The sequence below is a fragment of the Sinohyriopsis cumingii genome, chromosome 8 (assembly GCF_028554795.1).
Source record: "Sinohyriopsis cumingii isolate HCF-2022 chromosome 8, ASM2855479v2, whole genome shotgun sequence".
NCBI lineage: Eukaryota > Metazoa > Mollusca > Bivalvia > Unionida > Unionidae > Sinohyriopsis > Sinohyriopsis cumingii.
The window spans coordinates 41,892,657-41,918,574 of NC_142968.1; the positions used below are offsets into that span (position 1 = coordinate 41,892,657).

General features: G+C 35.1%; 1 protein-coding gene across 3 annotated transcripts in view; it reads right to left on the reverse strand.

The window, feature by feature from the left end:
- Positions 1 to 3,854: 3,854 nt before the first annotated feature.
- Positions 3,855 to 25,918, reverse strand: part of LOC149793356 (uncharacterized) — a 70,745-nt gene continuing 48,681 nt past the window's right edge. For 2 of the 3 annotated variants that reach the window (XM_089967341.1, XM_089967342.1), the window contains exons 2-7: positions 18,369 to 18,464; positions 17,184 to 17,520; positions 12,341 to 12,532; positions 11,404 to 11,696; positions 10,019 to 10,776; positions 3,855 to 7,403 (exon numbers count right to left, since the gene is read on the reverse strand). In XM_089967341.1, the coding sequence (XP_089823467.1) occupies positions 7,066 to 7,403; positions 10,019 to 10,776; positions 11,404 to 11,696; positions 12,341 to 12,532; positions 17,184 to 17,520; positions 18,369 to 18,439 (1,989 nt within the window). In that variant the 5' untranslated portion in view covers positions 18,440 to 18,464 and the 3' untranslated portion in view covers positions 3,855 to 7,065. Of the gene's footprint in view, positions 7,404 to 10,018; positions 10,777 to 11,403; positions 11,697 to 12,340; positions 12,533 to 17,183; positions 17,521 to 18,368; positions 18,465 to 21,191; positions 21,439 to 25,918 lie in introns of those variants that run through there. The other variant, XM_089967340.1, reaches the window with a different exon arrangement.

Here is a 25,918-nt window from a genome sequence, read left to right on the forward strand (position 1 = left end):
AAATGAGAATTGCGTATCAGATAAGAATCACTTACCGTATCCAACACAACGTGGTGTTCGAGTCTTATCTTTACGACGGTGAAGTCTTCAAATCTTGTGTTCCAGCTTTCCTCTGAAATCGGTTGACCCATGGTTATCGCCGATCAACATCGGATTATGTCGTACACATGTAAAAAATGGCAGAGTATCTCGGTTCGAGAGAGAAATTACATGGCTCATAATTTTATCAAACGTCGATATTATTTTGTTTTCATGAAATCAAACGAAGTTAAGACCAATATCTTTCAAGATTCAGTTTAATTCAGATAATTTGGCATATACGACTTTTTGCACGTAACAGCGACATTTGGGCTTTAATAGCTAGTGACAGAAGTAGGTTGTTGTTGTTGTAGGGTTTAACGCCATTTTTCAGCACAAGATAGGCTATACATGGCGGCCAGTATTAATGTTGGAGGAAGAACCCGGGAAATCCCCGGAAAGAACCACCGACCCTCGAGAAGTAGGTAAAGATAACTTTCTTTAAGGGAGGTTATGTGGAGGATCTTTCAGTGGTATTCAGTGGCGCGTTAAGGGTATGTGGCGCCCGGGGGCAGTGGAGTAAATGGCGCTCAGGGCGAAAAAATGGCCCAAAGGACTAGAATATGAGAGCCAAAGGGCCGAAGCCAGGGGAGGGTTGTTGGGAGGGGGCCCCTCCCACAAAGTAGGGGGTTAGAGGAGTGCTGTGACCTCCCAGCGGAGCCCGGGGGAGAGACCTTGCCGCCAACGATTGTCCTGCAATTTAATGTCATTTGGTGGCTTTCCCTGGCATCTAAATTCTTTCACTCACACAAGACAATCAAGCATTTTTGTGCATGTCATTTCCACATTATGCCCATTAATTTCACCTCGAACATGTTACTGTTAAGCATGTACAGAAACCATAAATTTTAACAAAATCGATTTATTTTTGGACTATTTAATTACAAAATATAGATATGTCCACACGGCAAATTATAGACGATGAGTTTTCCGTGTTTTAACAATACGAATCGCGCATGGACTAGTGGTTGTCTGATTCGAACTTAGACGTCTGTTTTAAATAATTTGTGCCCAGGCGATAGTACTGACCGATGTCTGGATCCCTCTCACTCGTTTTGATGCGGAAGAGAATTAGCGGGTTGTTGTTGGGGGGGGGGGGAGTGGGGTGGCGGTGATGTAGCAGTTTGCTACTAGTGGCACGACACCGTCATACTAACAAAAAGAGATACTAATGGTACTAAGAAACTGCAACACGACACTGTCATATTAACAAAGAAGGAAAACAAAAAGACTAAAAGCCCTTTATTTTCCTATTTTGAAAAATAAATTCAACATCGACAGTTTTTTACTGAACTAATCATGATTTGAAATAAAATAAAGTCTTAAGAAAGGCTGAGAACTATTCGATATTTATCAATTCCATCTGTTCTTTATTCCCCAATAGGTTAGACGTTAAATATAAAGTCCGAAATTTAAAACCAACATGCAGGACTTGAAACAAAGAGTCGTCTGACCTTTCCCACGATGTGTTAACTATTGAGTCATCTATTTGAGGGATGGTTAGTCAGTACACTTATCGGTAATATTGAATTTTACGGTTACACGTAATTTCCCCAAACCACGCGGTAATATGGAACTAGTGAAAATCACGCGGTAACACATCTTCGCTAGCGAAGATGCGCGGTAACATGTAATTTGCCAAATCCAGGTAGTGGCATGTCTAGCAGCTAAACTTTAAGTACTTGACCTAATAAGGTAAAGCGACCTTATATCGAGCACTTCATGCGTGAAAACGATATAATTGTGATTTGTCTTCTCCGGCATGCCAATTAAAACATAATTTGCCGCTTTAATAAGCTGGCATATGATCAGATTATCCAGTATATACAAAAATATATTTTACTAAGCCACTGAGTACTGCAGTCACATGATCGCCAGATCTTGTGGCCTACTTATTCGAAGGGAATCGAATTGTCGTCAGCCTTTTCTTTTCAAAGGTTGTTTGTCATGTAGTTGTTTGACCTTTGAAATGAAGAAAAATGTTGGCAGCGAGATTTTAGATTTCGTGAGCAACCAATGTGATAAATGACCTGTTTGAATACACTGTAAATTTTGGCTCGAGTGTATGCGTATTTGTAGAGATGATATCATATTTTAATTGTTATATCCGATAAGTTATATACATATTGCTTTCATGCAGTTAGGACTCGATGTAAGGTCTTTTTTTGTGTGCAAGGTCCGGTAACTAAGCTGGTGCCGTATTCCACTCCCTCGAGGTTCCTGCAAATTCCATGTTTTCGATAAGGAATACACTCTGATATTTCATTCTAACACAACTGTCCAAATATCTCGTAAGGGGTGGAAAAGGCCAAAGAAAACCCGAACTATACTTTTTTTTAATAAAAAAATTAAGTGCTATATGCTGGTTTTATGAAACAAGGTATAAAAATACATGCTACCTATTGATTAAGCTCGCAGTGACTAATTGGTTGCCTCCTCCCCCCAAACACACACGCACAACCCATAAGCATAAATTGGTGAGCCCGCAGGTGCCCAGCCTAAGCTTTCAACCATTGTATCAGTATGTGGTGCAGCACCCTAGGCCTAGCAATCAGATTCCAATAAGGAACAACCTTGGAAAGGGTTTCCTGATGGCAGCTACACTGAGATTGGCCCTAAGTAAAATCCTCCAATTACAAAATGCAGTGTCTGCCTTCAAAGAACATTTCGTGATTAATAATGATGCCTTCGCGATACACAAACATCTGTGGGATGATTATAAGAGCATGCTCGTTTTTAAACCCAGTTCAGATTTGTGTCTAACTGCCGAATGATTTTAAACTCAGCTCAAATTTGTGTCTAACTGCCGAGTGATTTTAAACCCAGCTCAAATTTGTGTCTAACTGCCGAGTGTTTTCAAACCCAGGTCAAATTTATGTCTAACTGCCGAGTGATTTTAAACCCAGCTCAAATTTATGTCTAACTGCCGAGTGATTTTAAGTCTCAGATAAAGCTTTGAATGTTTAACCGCCGACTGATTTTCAGCATCGGCTCAGACTTAAAACGTCTAAGTGCAGATTAATTTTCAGTCTCAGCTCAAACATATAATGTCTAATTGCTGAGTGATTTGAAGTTAGCCCATTGGACATCAGCCTTAGCTCCAACTTAAAACGACTAACTGTCGAGTGATTTTAAGCCTAAGCTCAAGTTTACGTCTAACTGCCGAGTGATTGTAAGTCTCAGCTCAACCTTATACGGTTTAACTGCCGATTGATTTAAAGTCTCAGCTTAAATACATAATGTCTAATTGCTGAGTGATTTAAGTTAGCCAATTTGTCATCAGCCTTAGTTCAACCATATAAGGTCTAACTGCCGAGTGATTTTAAGTGTCAGCTCAAAGATATAATGTGCAATTGCTAAGTGATCTAAGTTAGCCAAATGGGCATGAGCCCCACCTCAACCTTATAACATCTGATTGTCTAGTGATTTTCAGTCTCAGCTCAAACTTATAACGTCTAACTGCAGCGTGATTGTAAGTCTCTGCTGAGCCTTATAAGGTCTAACTGCTAATTGATTCGAAATTAACCAATTGGGTTTCAGCCTCAGGTTAAAAAAAAAAACAACTTATAACGTCTAACTGCTCAGAGGTTTGAGGTTTGCCAATGGGACGTCAGGTTAGTTCCAGCTTTTAATGTCTAATTGGTTAGTGATTTGAAATTAGTCATTAAAAAGTCAGAATCGTGAGATGCACAGTAGTCTGAATATCAGTATAAACTTTTTCAAATAAAAATATATTTAGGAGCCATAACACCTTTCAAAGGAACAAGAAAACCCCATTTCAAGTATACATACATTTTATTGTGACAAAATAAATTAAAGCGTTTGTCATAAAATTATAAATCATTTTGACAATCAACTGCAATGGTGAGAAAGATCACAGCAAGCAAATACTGTGTACATGAACGTGCTTAACGCTCACTACGAAATGCACATTGGTAAGAGAGGAAGAATGGAAATTTCAACAATTCCTCGTCGTCTGTTGTTTATCATTACAAAGCATCTATGGAGAAAATAAAGACAAACAGAATATATTATTTGATTCGTCACACATGTACTATAACAAAACAATATAGTGCAAGCTATATTGTAAATTGTACTTATTTGTGAAACAAATTTCAATTCGATGACCGCTTCGGCTAATCTATAAGAAAATTGCTTCGAAAACTGCATTCATAGGATTATGGAAACGAGAGAAGCATGGTTGCTATGTAATAAACATTTTCTCACGTTCGAATATTGTTAGAATCTAATTATTGGATTTAAAAATTTGAAAATATAAATTATTGCCGTTAGATTCTAATTATTGGATATGTTTAAAAATTAGAAGTTTGAAATAAATACTGTTAGAATCTAATTATTGGATATGTTTAAAAATTTTAAGATAGAAATTTGAAAGTAGTTAGGGCACTAAAACCGAAAACAAAACCTGACGGCATATCTTACTGATACTTGTTTCAGTGACAGTAGATACGATGCAGTCATGCTTATATGAGCACCGATTGTTGACCACTTACAATCTTATAGCTTTCGAAATGCACTCATTTGGTTGAATGACACGAATTAGAGGGTGCTTTCTTCGTGCACATTGCTTGGTTAGCTGTTTAGTATTCAAGTCTTTTATCTTCTATATTTAAACATATATTTTTCAGCTGGAGTGAGATTTACCCACCCACCTCCCGAAATACGTGTCAGCAATCTTTTAAACTGTCTACTGACTCGGTATAATTTCTTACCGAATCACTAACAAACAATGTAATTAGTAAGTTGATAACCATGAAAATGACGGATATTGATTTCAAGGGACGTAACTATTAATGGATGTAACCTATAAAATGCAGTGGCTAATTTTTTTTGCAGTTTCTTTCTCAATAACCACCAGGACAAAAAATAAACAAACAAGACAAGTTTTTAAGCCTCTCTAAATATATCGCACACAATTCCGAACAGTTACAAAAACATGAATTAAATGCAATAATATTCTGGATACTGACTAAAGATGCAAAGACAGATATTTGTAAATGTTTAACTTATGAATGATAATATTGCATTTCACATTTTCTTCTGGGTATAATCCAAGAGCGGGGAACACAAACACACATATCCTTATAACCTAAAGGCATTACTTTGAATTCATTCATTTTTGTAGGGATCAGGTTTTTGAGTTTTGGAAAAAATGACATTTTTATTCGGACTTGAATTTACAGATTAAGTCCGGAGTCTTATGGTTCGTACATCAGGATAACCGTTCTATTTATTGGGTTCTTAAGTTCTCGTTATTTGCAAGCGTGAAATTTAGGGGGAAATGGCGCCCTGAGAAAATAGTAAATTCACAGTAACTCCTTCCATTCAAACTTTGAATTCTCAATTATGAAGGTGATGTATTTCTACATTCTGAAACTGGTCAGTGAAGGCCTGTAAAATCTCATTTGATAAATCTTAATGAATACAGTACAAAAATAAGATGATGCAAATATCATGGTAGCATTGTGGCATGATCAGTTCAGAGATTTATGTGTTATGTAAGAATTCACACATAAAGATCATGAGAACATTAAAAATTGATACAACATCATATCGAGTGTCTGAACCAAACATAATCGTACAAAACAATTCAAGACTCTGACTATTGTTTACCTTGTCATTTTACAAAAACGACATTACTTTTCCTATCCAATATTTTCTCCAGCTGCATCAGTGATGCAGAGAAGAAGCAAAATACCCGAATTTTCATTTTCTTTCTCCTTTCACTTTAAAACAACTTGATATCATACACAGCTTGCGCGCAGCTAAAAATATTTCCTAGGATTTTAATATTTATCCGTTTTCAACAATATTTCTACAGATCGTTGATGAAAGCATATTCAGAACATAAATATAGAATATAGGTATAGCATATTACAAATAATGACAGATATATAATTTAATTTATAGCTTACTCACAGGTGGCTGAAAGACTTGCGACTATTTGTGATGTATTTAGTTCAACTTACAAAGGAATATATAGAGTCAAAACTGTATAACGATAAATTAAGGTAAATTGACACAGCTAAACAGACATATACCCTCATTTCTAAATTGAAAAGCCAAGAAAATTGATCATTACACATACATATTCGAATCCTATCAGACACATATTTCGATAAAGTATAACACTGACATACATAATCTTTGACCACAGATCAAATCTTCTCACAGAAATCAATAGTAAAAAAGCAATAAAAATCACAGTTATCAATCAGGCTTAACTTCTCTATCACAGCTAATATGGCATTAACGTCCGTGCAAGCTACATTGGTCAGCTTCACAGTAGACTGAAATTACTTTAATCTATGATCAAAGATCAGCAGACATACACAAAAGCTATCACAGACATACACAAAAACTATCATAATGTTTGCATGCTTTAATTTAGCTCATTCGATATAGCTAAATATTTTCAACGGTGATACTTTAAATGATTAAGTTACTGTTTAAAACTGATCAAGCATCGGTTAAAAAGAAGCAACCGCGTACAATGAAGAAACAAAAATGCATAACGTAAGGATGTTGGTGGTAACACCCTGGAAAAAAAAGCAAATACGGTGCAAAAGTAAATGCTACTGAAAGATTAAAATTAAAAACATGGTTCTTTCATTCGGTACTAAGATATGTCAATGTTTTTATTTCCAGAATTACTGAAATTAAGTCTTAACCAGTGCAATGATGGAAATGTTTAAATTAAAAAGAGATGTTATGTATAAAAAGCTTGAGTAAATGCAGGCTATAGTTTCAAACGTTGGCACGTATATCTTAATCAACGCTGTGAGAGAGTTTAGTTTATAGACCTAACCCTAACTCTTCAGTACATTGGCTAAAATCATAGCAATCTTAAATGCATATTTCTTCTTCGTACGTAATGTTATTGCAAATTTTGCGATCGTGATGACGAATAAAAGCGGGTGTACTAATCCATAACCGACATTCTGAGCATAAACATGCAAAAGTACATCAAGACGAAGCCGACAAGCACTCAGTCGTCAGTTCTTTATTGCTCTTATGTCTTTCGGTCAAAACTTTTGCAATGTCCTCCCTTCCCATATCTTTCAGTGCCATGGAGAGAACCTCAATAGCTCCATCCTTCTTATCTTTCATCTGCCTTTTCCAGTACAGAAGGATTTTATAGGTTACATCGACCATTCCAAGACCGTTAGAGATGGCGTCAAAACCTAAACCGGTGATCGTGCTGTCTGGAAGATCTAGGTGAACTGCGAGGGTCAGACCTTCGGGGACCAGTTTCGACAGCGCCATCAAACTCTTTCCAGACAGGCACTTGGATTCTTTATCCACTGGAAGATACGATAAATTGCAAAAATAAACATGCTTTCTTATTGTTTCTGAATCACTTAATTTGATAGCTTAAATATTAGAGTTGGTTCACACGAACACTTTTGTACCGGGGTATACCGGTATTTCTGAACACACCGTGATACGTACCACGATATACCGCAATTATATTAGGGACCAATAATTCAATGTTCCATCAGTCAAAAACCGCACAAATTTCTTGTACTGAATTATAGCTAAATACCATCGTATTATATCCATTATATTATTTGAACAAAGATAAAATCTCACCTCGAACGAGTATCGCAGCCCACTCCCAAACTCAATGATCAGTAATTTACGTGTATAGTAATTGTTGAATAAGTTGTAATCTCAAAACTGTAACTAAAGTGGGATGATTAAGGTTACACTGTAGCTGATACCACGTGAAAGACATTATGATGACATTATAGAGGTTGTTGATAACTTAGCCTATAATTTACTGGCTACAAAATTGATATAACAGGCAGGGAAACTTTGAGTGGGATGCCAACACGCGGACAAGATATTTAGCAGAGATGGCCAGTAAACATCCTGTAAACATAAAACACACGTATTCAACAAACGAGAAAATATCTAGTTGATTTAGGAAAATAGGTCAAATTCAGAAAAGAAAATAACAATTCTCTTGAAAATTTAAGGACGATTCAATCTTAAAAAGAAATATATGTATTTAACACATTAACATACGCTAATATATAAATAAAAACTACATTTTTCTTTCATCGGAAACTTTTCTAAAAGTTGGATTTAACACAAGTATCTTTTACGACATCCCATTTGGCCACCCCTCCGGCATACATGAAGCACGTGAATAAAGGATCATAAATATAACTATATTTGTAACATTCAGAACTAATTTGTAACAAATCCAACTGTTCTGTAAAAAAAAATGGCATGTTTTGTCACGAAAAATGAAAACATGCTGTTTTTATATTAAATTCGTAACAAGACTGCTCGGAAATTTCAATTCATTTCCTACTGACGGAAAAGTAACACCGGAAGAGAAAAAAACACCTAGGTAACCCGGTATTCCAGTAGTACAGCGTACCTCTATAATTACTGTAGTATAATCACGGCATATCCTTTTTCTTGTATTTGACGAACGACTTTGATTCAACCCATATATCCTTTAAGAGACACCACCTTAGGTCGTAAACGCAGCAAAGTTAGACACTGGACGGCCAATGAGCAAACAATGGCAGCTATAGCATTCTCAGTAAATGGTACAAATTCGAACTAAAATAAATACTAGACCCGCTGCCATTATCTAAAACTCCTTGATATTCTTGGAATAGTTGAAATGATACGAAACAAATCTTGAAATTAATTACCTATGACCATTATGTAATGTGAAATAAACATTATTTTGAATTATACACTAAACTATGTTGAACAACAACCCCAGTGGACTAATCTGCTGTTTAATACGGGTTTATCTCCACTAAACTGTAGTTGTAGGGATCTATAAATTAAGGCCGTTTAAGACAGGTGATTGTTAAAATAAGCTAACTATTAAGGCAGGTGCTACTATATATATCCTGTACTTGGAATCGTTCTTGAGTTACAAACAACCAAACCAAAAAAATAATCTAAATTCCTCCGGGTCGTATCCACTTTAAAATCATCGCTACTAGGCACATGTATCTAAAAAGCTTTGTGTTGAGGATCTATCCCGTCCATTCAATGCATACGCACTGCGCATAACCCACATTGACTATTTTCATGGCTGACTAAGCATCAATAAGTATTATATTCAAAAACCAAGACAACAGATGACAGTGGTCGAGTAATACAAAAGGGAAGTTCATCAAAAGATACCATATATATATATATATATATATATATATATATATATATATATATATATATATATATATATATATATATATATATATATATATATATATATATATATATATATATATATATGTGTGTGTGTGTGTGTGTGTGTGTGATTTGGAATTGTAACGTAGCTTTAACAATTTTTCAGTCATATCGCTACGATGTCTGCAGTGTGGCAGTTTATAGCGACGTCTAGCACTTGGGCATCATGCCGCAGACATGTAGCATGATGTCCCACCCAGTCACATTAACCTGACACCAGGCCGACAGGTCCTAACACTAACGTCTTAATGCTGAGCGCCAAGCGAGGTAACTGTTAGTACCATTTTTGTAAGTCTTTGGTATGACTCGGCAGGGGGTCAAATTCAACTGTTATCAACGTTTCTGTGGTCGATGTTTGAACTGAAGTTATGATGTTAGATGGAGAAGATAACTGATACTCTTGGAATGACTATAACTATTTTTTTATATAAATATATTGCCTGGCATTACGGTTCATTTGTGTTGTTCAAGAATCTCTGACATATCAGCATGAAAGCCCGTGTGTCATTTTCCTCAACTCGGTATGACTTGTTTTTGATGAATCATAATACAAATGAGAATCAGTTTCCAAGGATCAACTATTGTCAGATCATGATAGATCCAAAGTTGGCATTTTGAAGGACAATAAATCAACGACAGATCTGAAACAACAAGACCCCCATCCCACCCCCACCCCCAATAATATACTCACAAACAATAGGCTTTCTGCTTGTTTTCATCAATCTTTCCATCACTGCAGGTGGAATAGGTTTGAATTTGGGTACCAACGTTTCTTCTTTCTTTTGGTCTTTGACATTGAACATGCTCAGATCGATTGTGGGACGGTGCTTTTCTGGCTCAGGCTCTTCCGGAACGATTTCGGGTTTGAAGTAGGCCTTCACTGCCTCTTCACTAATTTCCACTTTGAATTTTAGTGTGGAAGCCATTTTAGCCAAAGTGTCTTTCTCGTTCACAGGGACAAAGTTGACACAACCGACAAGTGCCTTTTCCTCGTTTGTTTTTGGTTCGATGACGAATCTTCTGTAACTCTCTGGAAGGAACTTCAAAAATTGCAACTCATTGTTGTCCAAGAAATCACTTTCAAAACTTACCTTTATGTCATCAGTAACTTCTATTCCCCATTTCATACAATCATAAATTTCAAAGCAAGCGTCTTTTGGGGATTTTGTGGTATTATTTTGTCCTAACTTCTTAAACATTTTCTTTTCTTGTTCCTCTTTCCCTATTTGTGCTTTTTCTACATATTTATATCCTTTTGCTTGTCTCATCGCTATCCTTTCTTCCTTTCTCGATAGAGAAAAACACTCTAGAATCATGACCCAGAACTTTTCTTGAAGGTTTATAAATATCAATAGTTCTCCTTTCTCTTTATCCATTATGCCTTCCAAGACGCCCATAGCTCTAAATAGAACTTTTTTCCTATCTGGTTTCGCCTGCGCGACACAGAATCTGTAAGAAAAAGGTGAGAGAAAAAAATCACGGGAAATAGATTTTTCAGGTAAACGCGGGTACAAATCCATCCGTCCATCCATGCATCCCATCCATCCATCCACCCATCCATCCATCCATCTCCGTGGCAAGAATCCATTATAAGTATAAATCCATTCCAAGAAGAAATCCAAGACGTGTCAGCCATTGTAATGTTTGGTCTCTAAAATGAGTACGGTCCATGCTGTTTAAATGTCAGCCAAAGTTAAATCTTTTAAAGTTTCAAACTTTGTTTGCTTTTTTAACCAATTCGAAAATTTTAACATATAAATAAAATTTTCATGGGATTTCGGCTTGGTCAAGAAACTTTTCTTTGGAAATTCTACAAATAATAGTCACACAGTTTAGTATCAAATAAAGAGAGAAATTAAAACTATCACTGCTTGTGAAAAAAGATAAAACGTTTGTAGGCAACTACATTTAACTTTTTCGGTTGAATTAGGAAATTTATAATGTTTTTAATTTTATGGAAACAAGTACCTCTACCAACATATATATAGTTTTGTAAGCAATATATAGATAGGTAGGTTGGTAATAAGTAGATAGGTAAGTAGGCTGGTAGGCTAGACATAATTAGTAGAATTCTACCTGGATAGTTCCTTCACGTCAAAGGTTACGGTTGTCCGTGTAAATTTGTAGTTGACATCAAGAACTTGCCACCCGTTGTTTGTTTTCTGTAAGACAGCTATATCATTGGTGCTGTTATCATCCTCTACTTCCAACCCAGCCGGAAGTGGAAGCTTGACTGAAACTGCGCGCTTGAAAGTGATGTTTGTGTCTGGAGTAAGATCTATGATTTCGGAAACAAGCAGTAGATCGTTCGTATCTGCAGGGTAGAGCTCCCTGGCAAGCTGCAGCTTTTCAGGTCCTATTGGGTTGATCTGAAATTCGACAGTGACTTGATTACGCGCCAAAGAAAACGCAAAGATCAAATATGAAATTAATACAAAGATTTGGGACCAGTATTCTAATTCGGAAGAACACACACAACACGTAGAGAACTAGTGCAGGCCACTTAATTTACGAGAAGTTCTGAATACATGCTCCACTTGTAATGAAGCAGAATTGTGATTTCAGAACAGCTCGTAGAAACAATGACAAAGTGGTCGTCACAACAAAAGTATTAAATGCTTAGATAAAAAAAAAATCCATGACAAAAGTAGACCGAGTGTGATGCAATTTTGCTTCCTCAGTTTAAATGCCTGTCAAACATTTGCCAACTTTTAACTAAAAGCAATCAGATACAAGCAGAGTCATTTCCCGAAATTTTCGAACCAAAAAGACAATGCAAATTTAGTCGGGATAGGAAACGTGAATTTCGTGAGAAATAATTTTCAGACGTAACGGGAAATTAATGAAGTAGTCAAATGCTCACAACGTGAAAACTTAAGTACGTTTACTCCTAAGAACCTGTGCGAATACAGAACGAAATTCTATAAAATTTAGAAACTACCGCATGCCTTGCAATATTTCGAAACACAAGACATTTTATGCGGCTGTTTTAAGCCCTAAAGAGATACAATACCTGTATTGAACACTGGAAATTTCTGTCCGCGGCTTTCTTAGGAAAACGGACACTGATATATTTGCTTAGTCGGGCATTATACAAACATCCCTGGGTAGTGACTTCAAACACTTCTTTCTTCGGAGCAAAGGTCACAGCAAATATCCCCAGTCGGTCGATTTGAAGTTCCACACACGGCGTCTTAGTACCATCCTTAAAATTAGAGATGGTTATTGATTTATGATACTGGTTAAAATAATTATATTAAATTCATAATCTTGATATGAGTTAGGATGTTACATTAATTTCATTACGATGCATGTTAAATCACGTGGGTTGTGTGTATGTTGGAAAATGACTAATTAAATATGTTAGTACTTTATGTCCAACCCATCCGCCTTCTACGCCAATAACAATAAAAATATTTAAAAACAAAGTCTGTCTTGAAATTTACAATTTACGTTTAGACTTTATGATCTCTAGGTAAACTTGAGTCAAGCTCCTTCCTAAACGTTTGAACGTAAACAAAATACCTTTGGGACAGGAATAGACTCCTGTACTGAAACAGATAAGAGTTTACCCCTCCCTTTCTCACGCTGCCCTTCCTTGTTTATTACATGCCCCTCTCATGCCCATTGAATGCTCAGCCCAACTTGAATAGGATCTATAATGGTGGACTATTTTAATATTACTCTTTTGTTGCTCAGATGTACTATGTGAGGGAAAATTACTGAAATATTCCTGGTATTTTTTTGCTGATGTAATTATTAGGGACCAAAAAGTGTATTCGTAATTTTCTCTTTTCGTTTGAAAGATTATGAAGAAATAAGAAACGTAGCAAGGTTAGAAGACTAATGTTCTCTCTCTCTCTCTCTCTCTCTCTCTCTCTCTCTCTCTCCACACACACACACGCATAACCCAAACTGTTCTATACGACAAGCAGTAGAAACTGAATTATGTGGTTCGTACATTATATATATATATATATATATATATATATATATATATATATATATATATATATATATATATATATATATATATATATATATATATATATAAACACATTACAAGGGAATAAAAGATTGTTTGCATTTACAAAAAAGAGAGACTATTGTTGTCAAATGAACGGAGTATATTTATTCTGCCAGCACATGAAAGAAGTCTATTCGTCGTTATTCTTTCATCCAGCTATTTCAACAAATCATAAGGTTGTTATATTAAGCCTAGCTCAATGTTAATTTTTAAAGTTTCGGCAAACATTCAAAGTGGAGCTCTTATGTTGTTTATTTAAACTTCAGTTATCTTTTGAAATACATAGAAAGACTCATTTCTATTTTAAATTATAACGCATGGATTGCAAAGTAGTTAAAACCTCGACCAAATTAATTATATATTTCCCAGGTGAAGCTTTTAATGTCAATTATCCGGTGCTAACATTACGGTTTGCTAGGTAACTCAGACCACAAACAATTACTCCTTGTTTGATATACACTGTGTTACATAAATAGGTCTATCTATGACTAAAATTAGGTACGGTAACAACAATAATCTTTTGTCTAACTAATGAGCATTTAGTGTAAAAGTTCGTTTATTGAACTTGAAAAATGTAGGGCATCTTTGAAGGTACATATTCTCTTACTTAAATTGCTTGTTGACATGAGCCGGTAGATCTTTTAAGTGCCAGAATCGTCCCAAAAAGCATTTTCTCGTCTTCGCTCTTATACATGAAATAAATGAAATAGTGGACGAACATTCATATTAGGACGCTTAGACGTTTCTTTTCTATGTAACATCTCAGGGATTCATCTTAAGGTGTAGGTTTCAACCAGAGGGTTGAGACTCAACTGAATGCAATATATACTTGTGTGACTATGGACTCCACATTATTTGAAATTGCGAAAAGAAGCTAAGCTATTTCAAACTCTTTCAAAACTGAGAATTTTGTTTCTAAAAGGTTTACGGAATTCGACTCGATTCACTTTCTCGGACAGACTACAAGAAATAAATTATTAGAAACGAGCCTGAAAAGTATTCTGACAGTGTTTAACACCATGTACCGTTATAAGGAGGGGAAGTAAAAGGGTCGACGCATATATAGGTAATTCATCTAGACTGATATGAGATATATGGGGAACTTTGTACATGAATGTAAACCCTCTGTCGCCTAATGCAAAATATGCCCTTTCAACGTGATAGCAGAAAAAAGTTCTCAGATTTCAAACTTTGTTAAATGGGTCGTTTATGACACGCTAGATTAATACTTAATAAATCTTCCAAATTTGTATATGCCAAAATCTTTGAACATCAATTTCTATTAAGTATTTATGTTCCGACACGTTTAGCTTTGAGTTTCATCTCCTTAATCGTGTCTTTAGACATATGACAAAATTTGTAAAGGTTATTAAATAGGGTTCTATCTCTATTGTTTGCCAAACAAACATATATTCTTAAAAGGACAAGCAAAGTTGGCCCTGAATGAACTACGCCTGTTAGGGCAATAACAATGTCAGAGTTTATCTGATCAGGTTATTTTTTTTTTTAATTTTTACTTATTGTATGAAAATGCCTGAATTGTATGGGAACATGAGCATTACAGTAAGTCAGACGTCATCAATTAAAATAGATCTGCCGTGCATATGTCTTAAGTCATCCAGTTAATTTACGAAGTGAACGAGTGCATTCAGAACATGAAAGCAAAACACACCATTTGGTTATGGCTGATACTTAGTTAAAATAGTTGACATCTGGCCATCATTTTATCATATATTTTAGGGGCATCTTCCCAGTAGGTGAAAATGTTTGGCTTTCTAGAGTCTCATCTTCATTCTGTCCAAAATTCTCAAAAGCTATGATCATAGAATTTCTCAAAATTAACTTTTGAAAAACCTTGGGAATAAATATTTAACCTGGTTTTTGAGATAAATATTTAGTTCTAAAACAAGGAAAGCATGACAAAGGTATGGAAAATGTATGGAAAAAGTATGGAAAATATATACGGCGAGGAGAATTTAAAGATAATACTTCTTTAAACTGGGTCAAGGAATGAGCATTACTTGTGTGATATTGACTACAATTTTCGTTTTTTTGTGTTCATAAGAATACTCCAATATCTTTTTCAACATGTATATTTTTATTTATAAAATTCCTGTTTTTTCTATCCTCATCTCCTAAAACAAAATTGATGAACAAATTTATAATATATTATGTTTAAGCAATTACTAATGGTGATCATTTTTACTGAAACGAGTGTGCATCGTTTGAAACGCTACATCGAAGCTGCCAATAGAGGTGACCTTTGTGACTAGTCATTTCGTCTCATGAATATAATTTTTTATATTCCTGTATATATGTTGACTGAATTTTCAAGGTCGAACGGTCAGAAGAGCAAAATATAGAAGTGCCCTTTTATTAGAAACACAAGCTATTCTTAGAAACAGAGAGTAGACATCGTGCCACAGGCTTAGAAAAATGAAAGTTCTCTAAGCAAAAGTGAGATTTTAGAAGGGTTTTCTCCATCGTCAGAATCAAAGGATGTGTGAAAAATATTTTACATGAGAAAAGCGAATTCAATAATTGTTGTCTGACTGTCTGAATGTCATTGATCAAAGTATGGATAGACAACAAAATCATATATATACGTTAAGACTCCTATGATAGAAAGGAAAAAAGGAAGAAGCAAAAGGATACCGTCGTTTTGCGTACATCCATGATCTTATACAGATTGGTTATTATTATATGAGTAATCTTTCGTGCTTTAGTAGACGAATTTCAATAACCTCCTTATCCACAAAAAACACAATATATCATGAGACTTGTTTAATATCTATGTCATTCGTGTTCTACTGTTACTTTTGAGCTTGATATAAATAGAAGCTAAAGCTGTGTGTAAGGGTGAGTTTGATACTCTTAAACAAGGAATAATTAGCTCAGGGCTAGAAACGGTATTAAAGTTTGCATACAAGATATTAAAGGTCATGTCCCAAGTGGGTATTACTGCATGTATCTTCATTTAGCTACATATCACTACACAACGGGGAATGTATTTTCCGTTTTCAGGTCCACTCTTTTTCAGCTTTCAAAACAAGTTCATCTTAGTGTTGAAGCTTGAAAACTAGCGGAAACATATTGGTTAATGAAGAAGTGCAAAAGTTCACTTCTGAGGCAGCGTAATAGATAATTAAAAACGGGCTAGGTAAATATTTGAATGGGATAGTGTAAAAACTGAATGGATCACCTTATGTTAATTTGTCATAAAAATGTTAGGTGATGATAATACGTTCAGACAGTCAGTCAGAAGAGTCACAGCTGTGAGGAAACTTTAGAATCTATGATAATATATTATGCAAAAGTCAATGCTAATACTATGCTAACTATGAAAAGAACTTTGACAGATTTTCTCCAGTGATTGCATAGTTTTCAATTTAAACTTTACAGTGTGCTCGCGAAACCTTTGTAGATGTGTCATTATGTTTTAAGTCAAACAGAGGAACACGACTGTAACGAGGTAGTCAAATGCAAGAATATGACTGCAGCTATACAGTCTTATTGCTTGAAATTAAGACCAGAGTAAAACAATAATGATTGTTCTGAAACCCTCAAATGTCAGTTTGTCTCTTCACATGAAATATTATCAATATCGAATAAGCAGAAAAGGAGGTTTAAATCGTTGTACATGTTCATTTATGTAAGGAAGTCGTGATACTTGAAGCTGAAACCGCTGAAATTCTTGTTTCTGATTCCGTCGTTATTCGGATAGTACCGGGCCAACCAAGAAAAATTTTATAATAGATAAAAGAATTTAAAAAACATTTTAGCAACTTTTCTGTCAGTTATTTTGAACCAAAATGGTCGAAAAACTCACCTTTTTCAAGAAGCCAACATCGACCCACTCATTTTCGTCTTTCCATTTACCCTTGACGTTTATCTCGGCGTGCTCAGAATCCACTTGGTAATAAGGAAGCTGGATCACAATGGACTTTTTTAGAGGATGAAGAGTGGAAGAAAATATAAAGATCTCGCTCGTCAAATGCTCACTAGAAGGCAGCACTGGTGTGTAACGCCATCTTTGTGTGGGTGCTGCCACCTGGCACGTAATGCTGTCCTTCTTGCTAAACACACCGTCAGGTACAATCATCTTAGCACCGAGAGGAAGCCCGAAGTTGCCTCCTTTCTTTCCAGGGGTATAGCTCACTTTTAAGCTGTGGGGAATAAGTCGGTATTGTTGTTATATTTCTGCCTTTATTAAGCATACAGATTTATTTATTTATTTATTTATTTATTTATTTATTTATTTATTTATTTGTGTGAGAACATTTTGGGTGCAATATGCAATTGGTATAACGCCATTTTATCCTTTTTAATCAGGTCTGATAGAAGGACGTGTTCGTTAAAGACTACAAAAATGTAATTGAGGATACCATTCCTAATGAGAGAAAAAAAGATGCAGTAAGGAAAAGAAAAGTACTATTGTAAATTAGAAGCTTGATTTTTCGGCTAGTTTTAATCCATGTTTGAATTAGTGTATCAATTACTACACAAATCTTTTTCCCCACTTAATAAATTTTATTATCAAACTTAGCAGAGGATGGAAATTTTTCTGATATTTCGAAATATGTGCTTATCATAAGGAGTTTTTCTGCAAAACGTGATATTTGTGTTTTACCTAACTGGATCAAGATTAATAAATAAGTCCATAAAAACAATCTGTATGCATAGCCATATATTGGGAAAGTCTTGTCCTAAAAATTGTTTAACTGTTTCTTGCAAATGAGTTAAAGCTTGATATTTTATGTCGACAAATCACAACAGACTTTACTTTTAAAGGGTCGGTTCGGATTGGTTGATGGTGGAAACTTAATTTCAAAGCTCAAGCTAAGAGTTTCATACCCGCTGACTGATCAGTGTGTGTGTGTGTGTTTTTGTGTGTGTGTGTGTGCGTGTGTATGTGTGTGTGTGCGCGCGCGTGTGTGTGTGTGTGTGTGTGCGTGCGTGCGTGCGTGCGTGCGTGTGTGGTTTGGTGGATAAGATGTAAATTGAAATAATTTACTGTGCATCATCATCATCCATATTAGGTCTTTCCGTATTGACCGAAACGTTCCAAGTATTGTCCTTCTTCATGTTCTTTGCGTCTTCGGTGTCAGGTCTGAAACAAGAGAAATATAAAGCTTACGTTGTTGCTAAACTTGGGGCTATCCGGCACAGTACTCTGGTTAATTTATAACACAGAGGGAGAAGACAAGTGGCATTTACAAGATGTGATTTTAATCAGTCATAATGATTGCTACAAAGGCTTGGTAAACATTTGCAATTATTTATCAATATTATTATAACTGGTTGACTCGCTAAATATTTTCTAATTTGTCTTTCATTTGCATATTGTGGCAATTTACCAATATTTTCCTTTAATTAGTTCACAGTCTCTGTGAATAAATATTATCTTCATTAATAACCGCTGAGCAGAAGTAAATAATTACGTAACGCTTTTTGCAGATGACACACATACATTTGATATAGTATTGATAGCGGGTATAGAAATAACATATAGTGCGATTTTAACAAATTATGTGAATGCTCCAATAACTGGTTACTTATTGTCTCTTGGCCAACAGAGTCAATCTGCTATTATTGTATTTTATTGTCCCCAAAAAATCATTAATATTTCTCATTGGTTTTTTCTTCTTTGAGATCTGTTGAAAAGTGAATAATTACCGTTTAATAAATAAAAGTGTAAATATGAAGTTGTAAAATTCAATGGCAAAGTTCTGCATAATGAACACATTATAACAAATTAGATTTTAGTTCATTGTCATATAAATAGCTACACTTAATGGAAGACCAGGCACTTGACTTATTGCAATGTAAAATGACATCTCTATATGCCTGAAAAACAAATGACCGTTCTCGGATGAACAACCCTATAGAAACACTAGGACTTCTTAGAAATACCCCAACCAAATATTTCTAAACAAAATTCTATAAAAAAATCTTTTTATAAAATAACACATACAACACACATTCGGGGGATACATAAACACATAAACACTTTACTATCTTTGGCTAGGTGGGTGGGGGTGGGGGAATCTGTCTGGTCCCCCCAACCCCCCCCCCCCAAAAAGTCAGATAGTATAATGACTGTGCATTCAGTGTGGTATCTTATTTGAAAAAGATACTTACCCTTACAATAATCGCATTCAGCACTAAAATGTTATAGGGCATGTCACAGTAATTTTGACGTGAACTGAACGAACATATTTTATTATCATTCATACAAGCCATTAGACAATGTTGCTAACGAGCTTGCTTTGCCAGCATAATTCTAGAATCGATAGTTCAAAAATAAATAAGGATATTGACGTCAGATCAGATGGAAGTTAGTTTAAGAAGTTTTACCAGGAAAAGTGATCTTGTACAAAATTAAACTTTAAACAACTTTTAATTCCTATGTAAATATTTAACTTATGTGACCTTTGTTATCATAAGTCAATGTCTACATTGGAAGAAGAAAATACTGAAAAATAAAAGGCATAAAGAAAAAAGAGAGAAGCAACATTTGAGGCGGTAGATGTCGATGATGATGGCATTACAGGAAAATCAGAAGAAGAAAAAAGACGACAACGAACGAGATTAAACACGCGTTTCAGTCTTACGAAAGACAAAAAAAATTAACTTGCGGGCATGAGAAAGCTAAAAGTAGGTCTTTAAATGCATTATCAAAGAGTGAAACTAAATCAATCGTCATTTTCTGTCGAAGACAACTGTTTCTTAACGTGTAATTTATTCACATGCATAGAATGAGGTCAGGACTTGATTGAGACAAAGAAGAAGAATGAATGAATGAACAAAACATGAAATGATATAATGATCATGTTGTTCATAAAGAAGAAGACTAGCATGCACGATTCTTTTAATTTAATGAAAGACAAACTAAAGTTCGTTAGAGCGTCCGCCTCGGAAGCCGTAGGTCGTGGGTTTGAACCCCGGCCGAGTCATATCAAAGACTTACAAAAATGGTACTAACAGCTGCCTCGCTATGCGCTCGGCTTTACGAGGTTAGTGTTAGGGCTGGTCGGCCTTGTGTCAGGATAATGTGACTGGGTGGGACATCATGCTACATGTCTGCGGCATGATATTCCAGTGCTAGACATCACTATAAACTGCCACACTGCAGACATCGTAGCAATATGACTGAATTTTTTTAAAAGCTACGTTAAAAATCCTAATCACACACACACACACACACACACACAAGTTCAGAGGGAGTATAAGAACATTAATCAAGTGTATAAAAAGTTAAACGCGAGTATAAGAAAGTTTTATAGCAAGGACATATATATGTTTGTTTACGAGTCGAACTGCTAGAATAAATAGTGATACTAGATAAAATACAATAACATAGCAATAATTATATATATATATATATATATATATATATATATATATATATATATATATATATATATATATATATATATATATATATATATATACACACACACACACACCTGAACTTAAATATTTAAATTCCGGATATGTATAAATTCATTACATAAAATAAATCTGGTCTACATGGATATTTATATCAAATGGATTAGAAAGTTGGTTGAACAAACAAGTACAAGTTAACAAATCCTAACATAATTCTTTTAAAATCAAACTGATACCTTCGGTAACCAATCTTTATTTTCGTAGAGAATTACAAAATGTCCAACTCTTTCAATAGATAAAGAAGGCCTTCTCCAAAAACGAAACGAACCGACAATTTTTACAAGAGATTAATGACTATTTAATAAAAATAGGATTATATCTTAAATGTTGCAAAATTCAAAGCCATGTGGTTGTATGATGGTCAAAGATATTGTAGTATACTTACTTCTTTGCCGGGACGCGGGACCGAGGCTTTACCGCAGTCGGCATAGTGCTGACTCGGTTGGGTCGATTCAATACCTGTAGTGTATTTCCATTGCCTCCTAATTCCAAATCTGATACGATTAAGTGCTAATATCTAACAGTCCGTCCTATATCTCTTTACCATCTTTCATGAAGCTCTAATCAAATTCTGTGTAATGTACATAACCTAATCCGTGTTGTCTCTACGAACCGCCATAGCAACAACCCACTGCATTGTGCTTGCTTCTTTAACTTTTTTTAATGGCATTGAAATGTGTTAACTGAATCCACGTGACGTGTCTGAGTGTCGATTACAGGAGCAGTTAATAGTTTCTTTCTGTGCCCTTCAATCACCATAAAAGATGAGCGGACGATTAAATATTTGTAACAAATGAACCAACCAGAGCGATTGTTAATACCCAAATGCCAAGTACAGTCTTCAGATAAATATTCGACAATGACAAAGGACATGTACGTTTGTATTGCTAGTTTAGGGTTTATAGACTCATCGCATGGGGCTCATGTTTAATTTTCTCAGTTAATTTCGTACCTCATATCTCGGGTCAATCTGAAGACAAAAATTCGTGCGGTTCCAGTTCCGCATCGATCACAGTTCAATATGTCATGTCCATAAACACCTATTCAAGATTTTTCTTTAACCTGTAGTAGTTTTGTTCCTTATTTCTTTTTCTTTATACATGGACGTTTTTTGACGTTATGTACGTAAATACAAACAGATGAACCAAAAATTATATAGACAGTTTTATGCCTATAAAACCAATGACAGGTTTATCTGGACGGAGGGGCAGGGATACTGAAGCGAAACCCATTTGTAGTTTTTGAACACAAATAAAAAATCGGTTAGAATATATTTATACGACACATTTCGTCTACAGCACTAAAATAAAAAAAGAGAAATGCAAGTTCCGACCTGACAGTTACGGATCATACACAATCGCAGAGACTGTCAAACATTGCAAGATCTGAAAATAATTATTGTCAATGCTATTTAGAAATCTTGATTAAAGATTCACTACGAGCTTTTCATCAGTTTTAAATGTACCGGATCGATTTCATTTGACAGCCTTGAATGAACGGCCTCGTTGATCTCAGTTGAACACGGAAGCACGTTTTAATCACACAAAATGGCCCAGAATTAATAAGCACCATTACCTAGCCTTTCGCCGTCCCAATGTTTTGTTAAATGCACATCAAACTATCGATGTTCCACAACAGAAGCTTTAATAAATCACTGCAAAATTGCGAGCAAGAATTGGAAAATTCCTGTCAGCTATACAATTTTCCTCCGCCATTTTCTCGTCCGTATTTTGTTCGGGAGTCACAATATCAAGAGAAATCAGATTTGAATTATGTCAAGGTACAAGTTGCCTTAAAAGATAACAAATAGTTCTAATGGTTACTTCCAAATCGCTGCCACCTAAATTTAACAAGTAAATTCAATCTATCGGTACAAAATTTCATGAAAAATAAGTTCAACATACCTGAAGAAAGTCGGAGAAACAAAATAATGGATGATGCAAGGATTTTTTTTTCTCATAGAAAAATGGGTTGATGAAATCAGTGAAAATATTACGAAGAATAAACATACAGCTAACTTCACACTGCATTACAAATTTGATGGTGTCTAACGAAACTCCATTTACCGTACATGATTAGCTCAAAATCGTTGAAACAAGAAGATGTGGCAAATATGCCTGAACATCCTGACGTAAGATTGAAAATCAAACTGTAATCAAAATCAAATCGATCAAAACTTAGTAGATAACTGTCTGTTAATCTTCAGAGATTTGATTTAGATAAAAACATGTATTACGGATAGAACCGTTGGATATAATTATTAATAGATAAATTCGGATGCGAAAACGAAGTTCCAGTTTAAGACAGAAAGTTAGATTATGAAAGACCAAGTGCAGTACTTTGTTAGACTGGGTAACTGAAATACACTTGTCGGAAACGCAAACTATTTAGGTCACATTGTCCATGAATTACAAAGTCAAGCTGACTGTGACACTCTAATCCAAGCCATACTCTTAAGGTAAGATATATAAACAAATTGTTTGCTTAATTTTACCTTAATGCTCTCAATATTTACTTATTGTATAAAGACCTAAACACAACACTTCAATCAAGAGGATAGCTAGCTAGCTAGCGAACTAGATAGATAGATAGATAAATATATAGATAGATAGATAGATAGATAGATAGATAGATAGATAGATAGATAGATAGATAGAAAGAAAGAAAGATATATAGATAGATAGATTGGTAGACAGACAGACAGGCAGACAGGCAGACAGACAGATAGATAGATAGATAGATCGATAGATAGATAGCTAGATAGACGGATGGACATACAGATAGATAGATAGATATATAGATAGATAGACATTGGTGTTAAAGTGGAACAATCTAGACAAACTTTATCAGAGCAATGCACACTAAGTATTTCTGAATTTATTTTGAGCTAATATCACCACTCCGGGATCCAGGAAAGACATACCAAGACGTGTGCACCGTTTTATACACTAGATTATACCAATTAATGGAAACTCAAATAACTAGCTTTAAATAGATGTATGATGAAATTGCACATTATTACTTTGCCATCATCCCGGTTACTTAAAACCAAACGCAAAAAATATTATTAATCTGTTTTTATGTAATAAAACTTCAAAGGTTATTATGCAGCTATTGTGCATCCTTGCAAGCAACAAGCACTTTCATGTTTAATTTTACAAACAATTAAAAGATATATATAAGACAGCGGTTAGAAAACCTTGCAAATAAAAGCTAAAATAGAAACCATCTGCACGAAAAAGGAAATCATGCCATGAAATAGAAAAGATGATAAGTTCTTTCTGCATAATGCAAAATATAGAAAACCATTTTAATGCCAAAAAGAAATAAGAAAAGGTAAAGACGTCCATATAACTGAAAGGAGCAGCGGTAAAATATTTGTACATTGAAAGAAAAGAAAAATATTTTGACATAATAAAAGAAGAAAGACAACCGCTTCATGGACACAAAAGAAGAAAAATCTTGCGAACGTAAGAAAAAACAGTTAACGTTGCCATTAGAGAGAAAAACAAAGAATACCCTGTTCTCAAAAGTATAACAAAATATCGCCATTAAAAAGGTATCTGAACTATTTCTATTATAAAATAACAAATGCACATATCGTGCACGTGCCATGGAACCCACGAGTATAACTAAGCCGCCAAATCCACCGTCTACTGGGTCATTAGAAAAGAAACTATAAAACTTCACTATAGAAAAAATATGAAAACCCCTCTTTATTTATTGAAAAAAAAAATGGATAACCACACCACTAAGAACAAAAGAATGATGTTAATATTACTGATATTCGCCAAACCAGAAACGTGACTAAGCTGTCCATGACCATGTCTAGAAGGACTTACTCAAGGTCGGGAACGTAACAGGATCTGACGTCAGAGGAAACATCGTCGTTGGCTGCATTATCAAGCCACATCATCAACATGGCTGAATCATAGAGGAAAGTACCGTAACAACTGTGCAAATCACCCATCTCTTTCATTACAAATATTAATACTCGCGGGTCTTATGTTCATTTGTTTCTTTACTTTCTAGCTAGTTTTCATAACAAATGTTAATATCTATTTCGATTTTCTGTATACAACGATCAACCAGAAACTCACGTAAGTAGGAATACGATACCCCATTTCTAACAGAACATTCAATTCCAACAAAAGTATCACAAAGACATAAAGGGCCAACAAGAGGGGGTGGGGCAACTGGGGTTATATCCCCTAGGCACGGTCCCGTAAAACATTTTTTAATTTTATGAAAGAGAAAGTTTGAACAAGAACTAGGAGAGGCCCCGGGTGTTTCTTACCCCAGGGCCCGTGATCGCTCTCTACGGGCCTGAAGACATATACCTCACACGCACATGTTATAGCTAAGAACACTTTTCATCTAAAATTGATTCTGAAATTGTTACAGGTGGGCAGAGGAAGAAAAAAACTGAAATTAATTTGGAAGGAACACATAAAAATACATTCTTCACTAGTCAATTCAAATCGCGACTTGCGCAGTATCTGTCCTAAATTTGCAAGCATATTTGTTTATAGCAAGAAGTAATACGATACTTTCCAAATGCATACTTAAAGGCAGGCCTGAATGATGACAATCACGAATCTTAATTTGTAATTATTTTACGAGTACTGCCGATACGTGACGCATATTCACTCACTGGATCAGGTGATATCGCTACTTAATTACCACCAAATATGCTACCATCATTTCAAATGAGCCTGATATGCTCAGTACCTGTGTATTATGTGTCATTTATATTACATTACTTGTGTATTAGGTGTCATTTATATTACATTACTTGTGTATTAGGTGTCATTTATATTACATTACCTGTGTATTAGGTGTCATTTATATTCCAGTACCTGTGTATTAGGTGTCATTAATATTCCAGTACCTGTGTATTAGGTGTCATTTATATTACACGAAGTCATCTGACGTTGAGTGTCGTATTTAATGGACCCATTTGTATCCCATCAATTAATGAACAGCGGAAGTTTGATAATTGGACAACGGATAATTAATAGTTTTGGATCACGTCTTGGGAAAAGTGCCACTGATTATACACAAAACCGTATGACTTAAAGGGCCATAACTAACAGTCCCAATCGTAGCCCA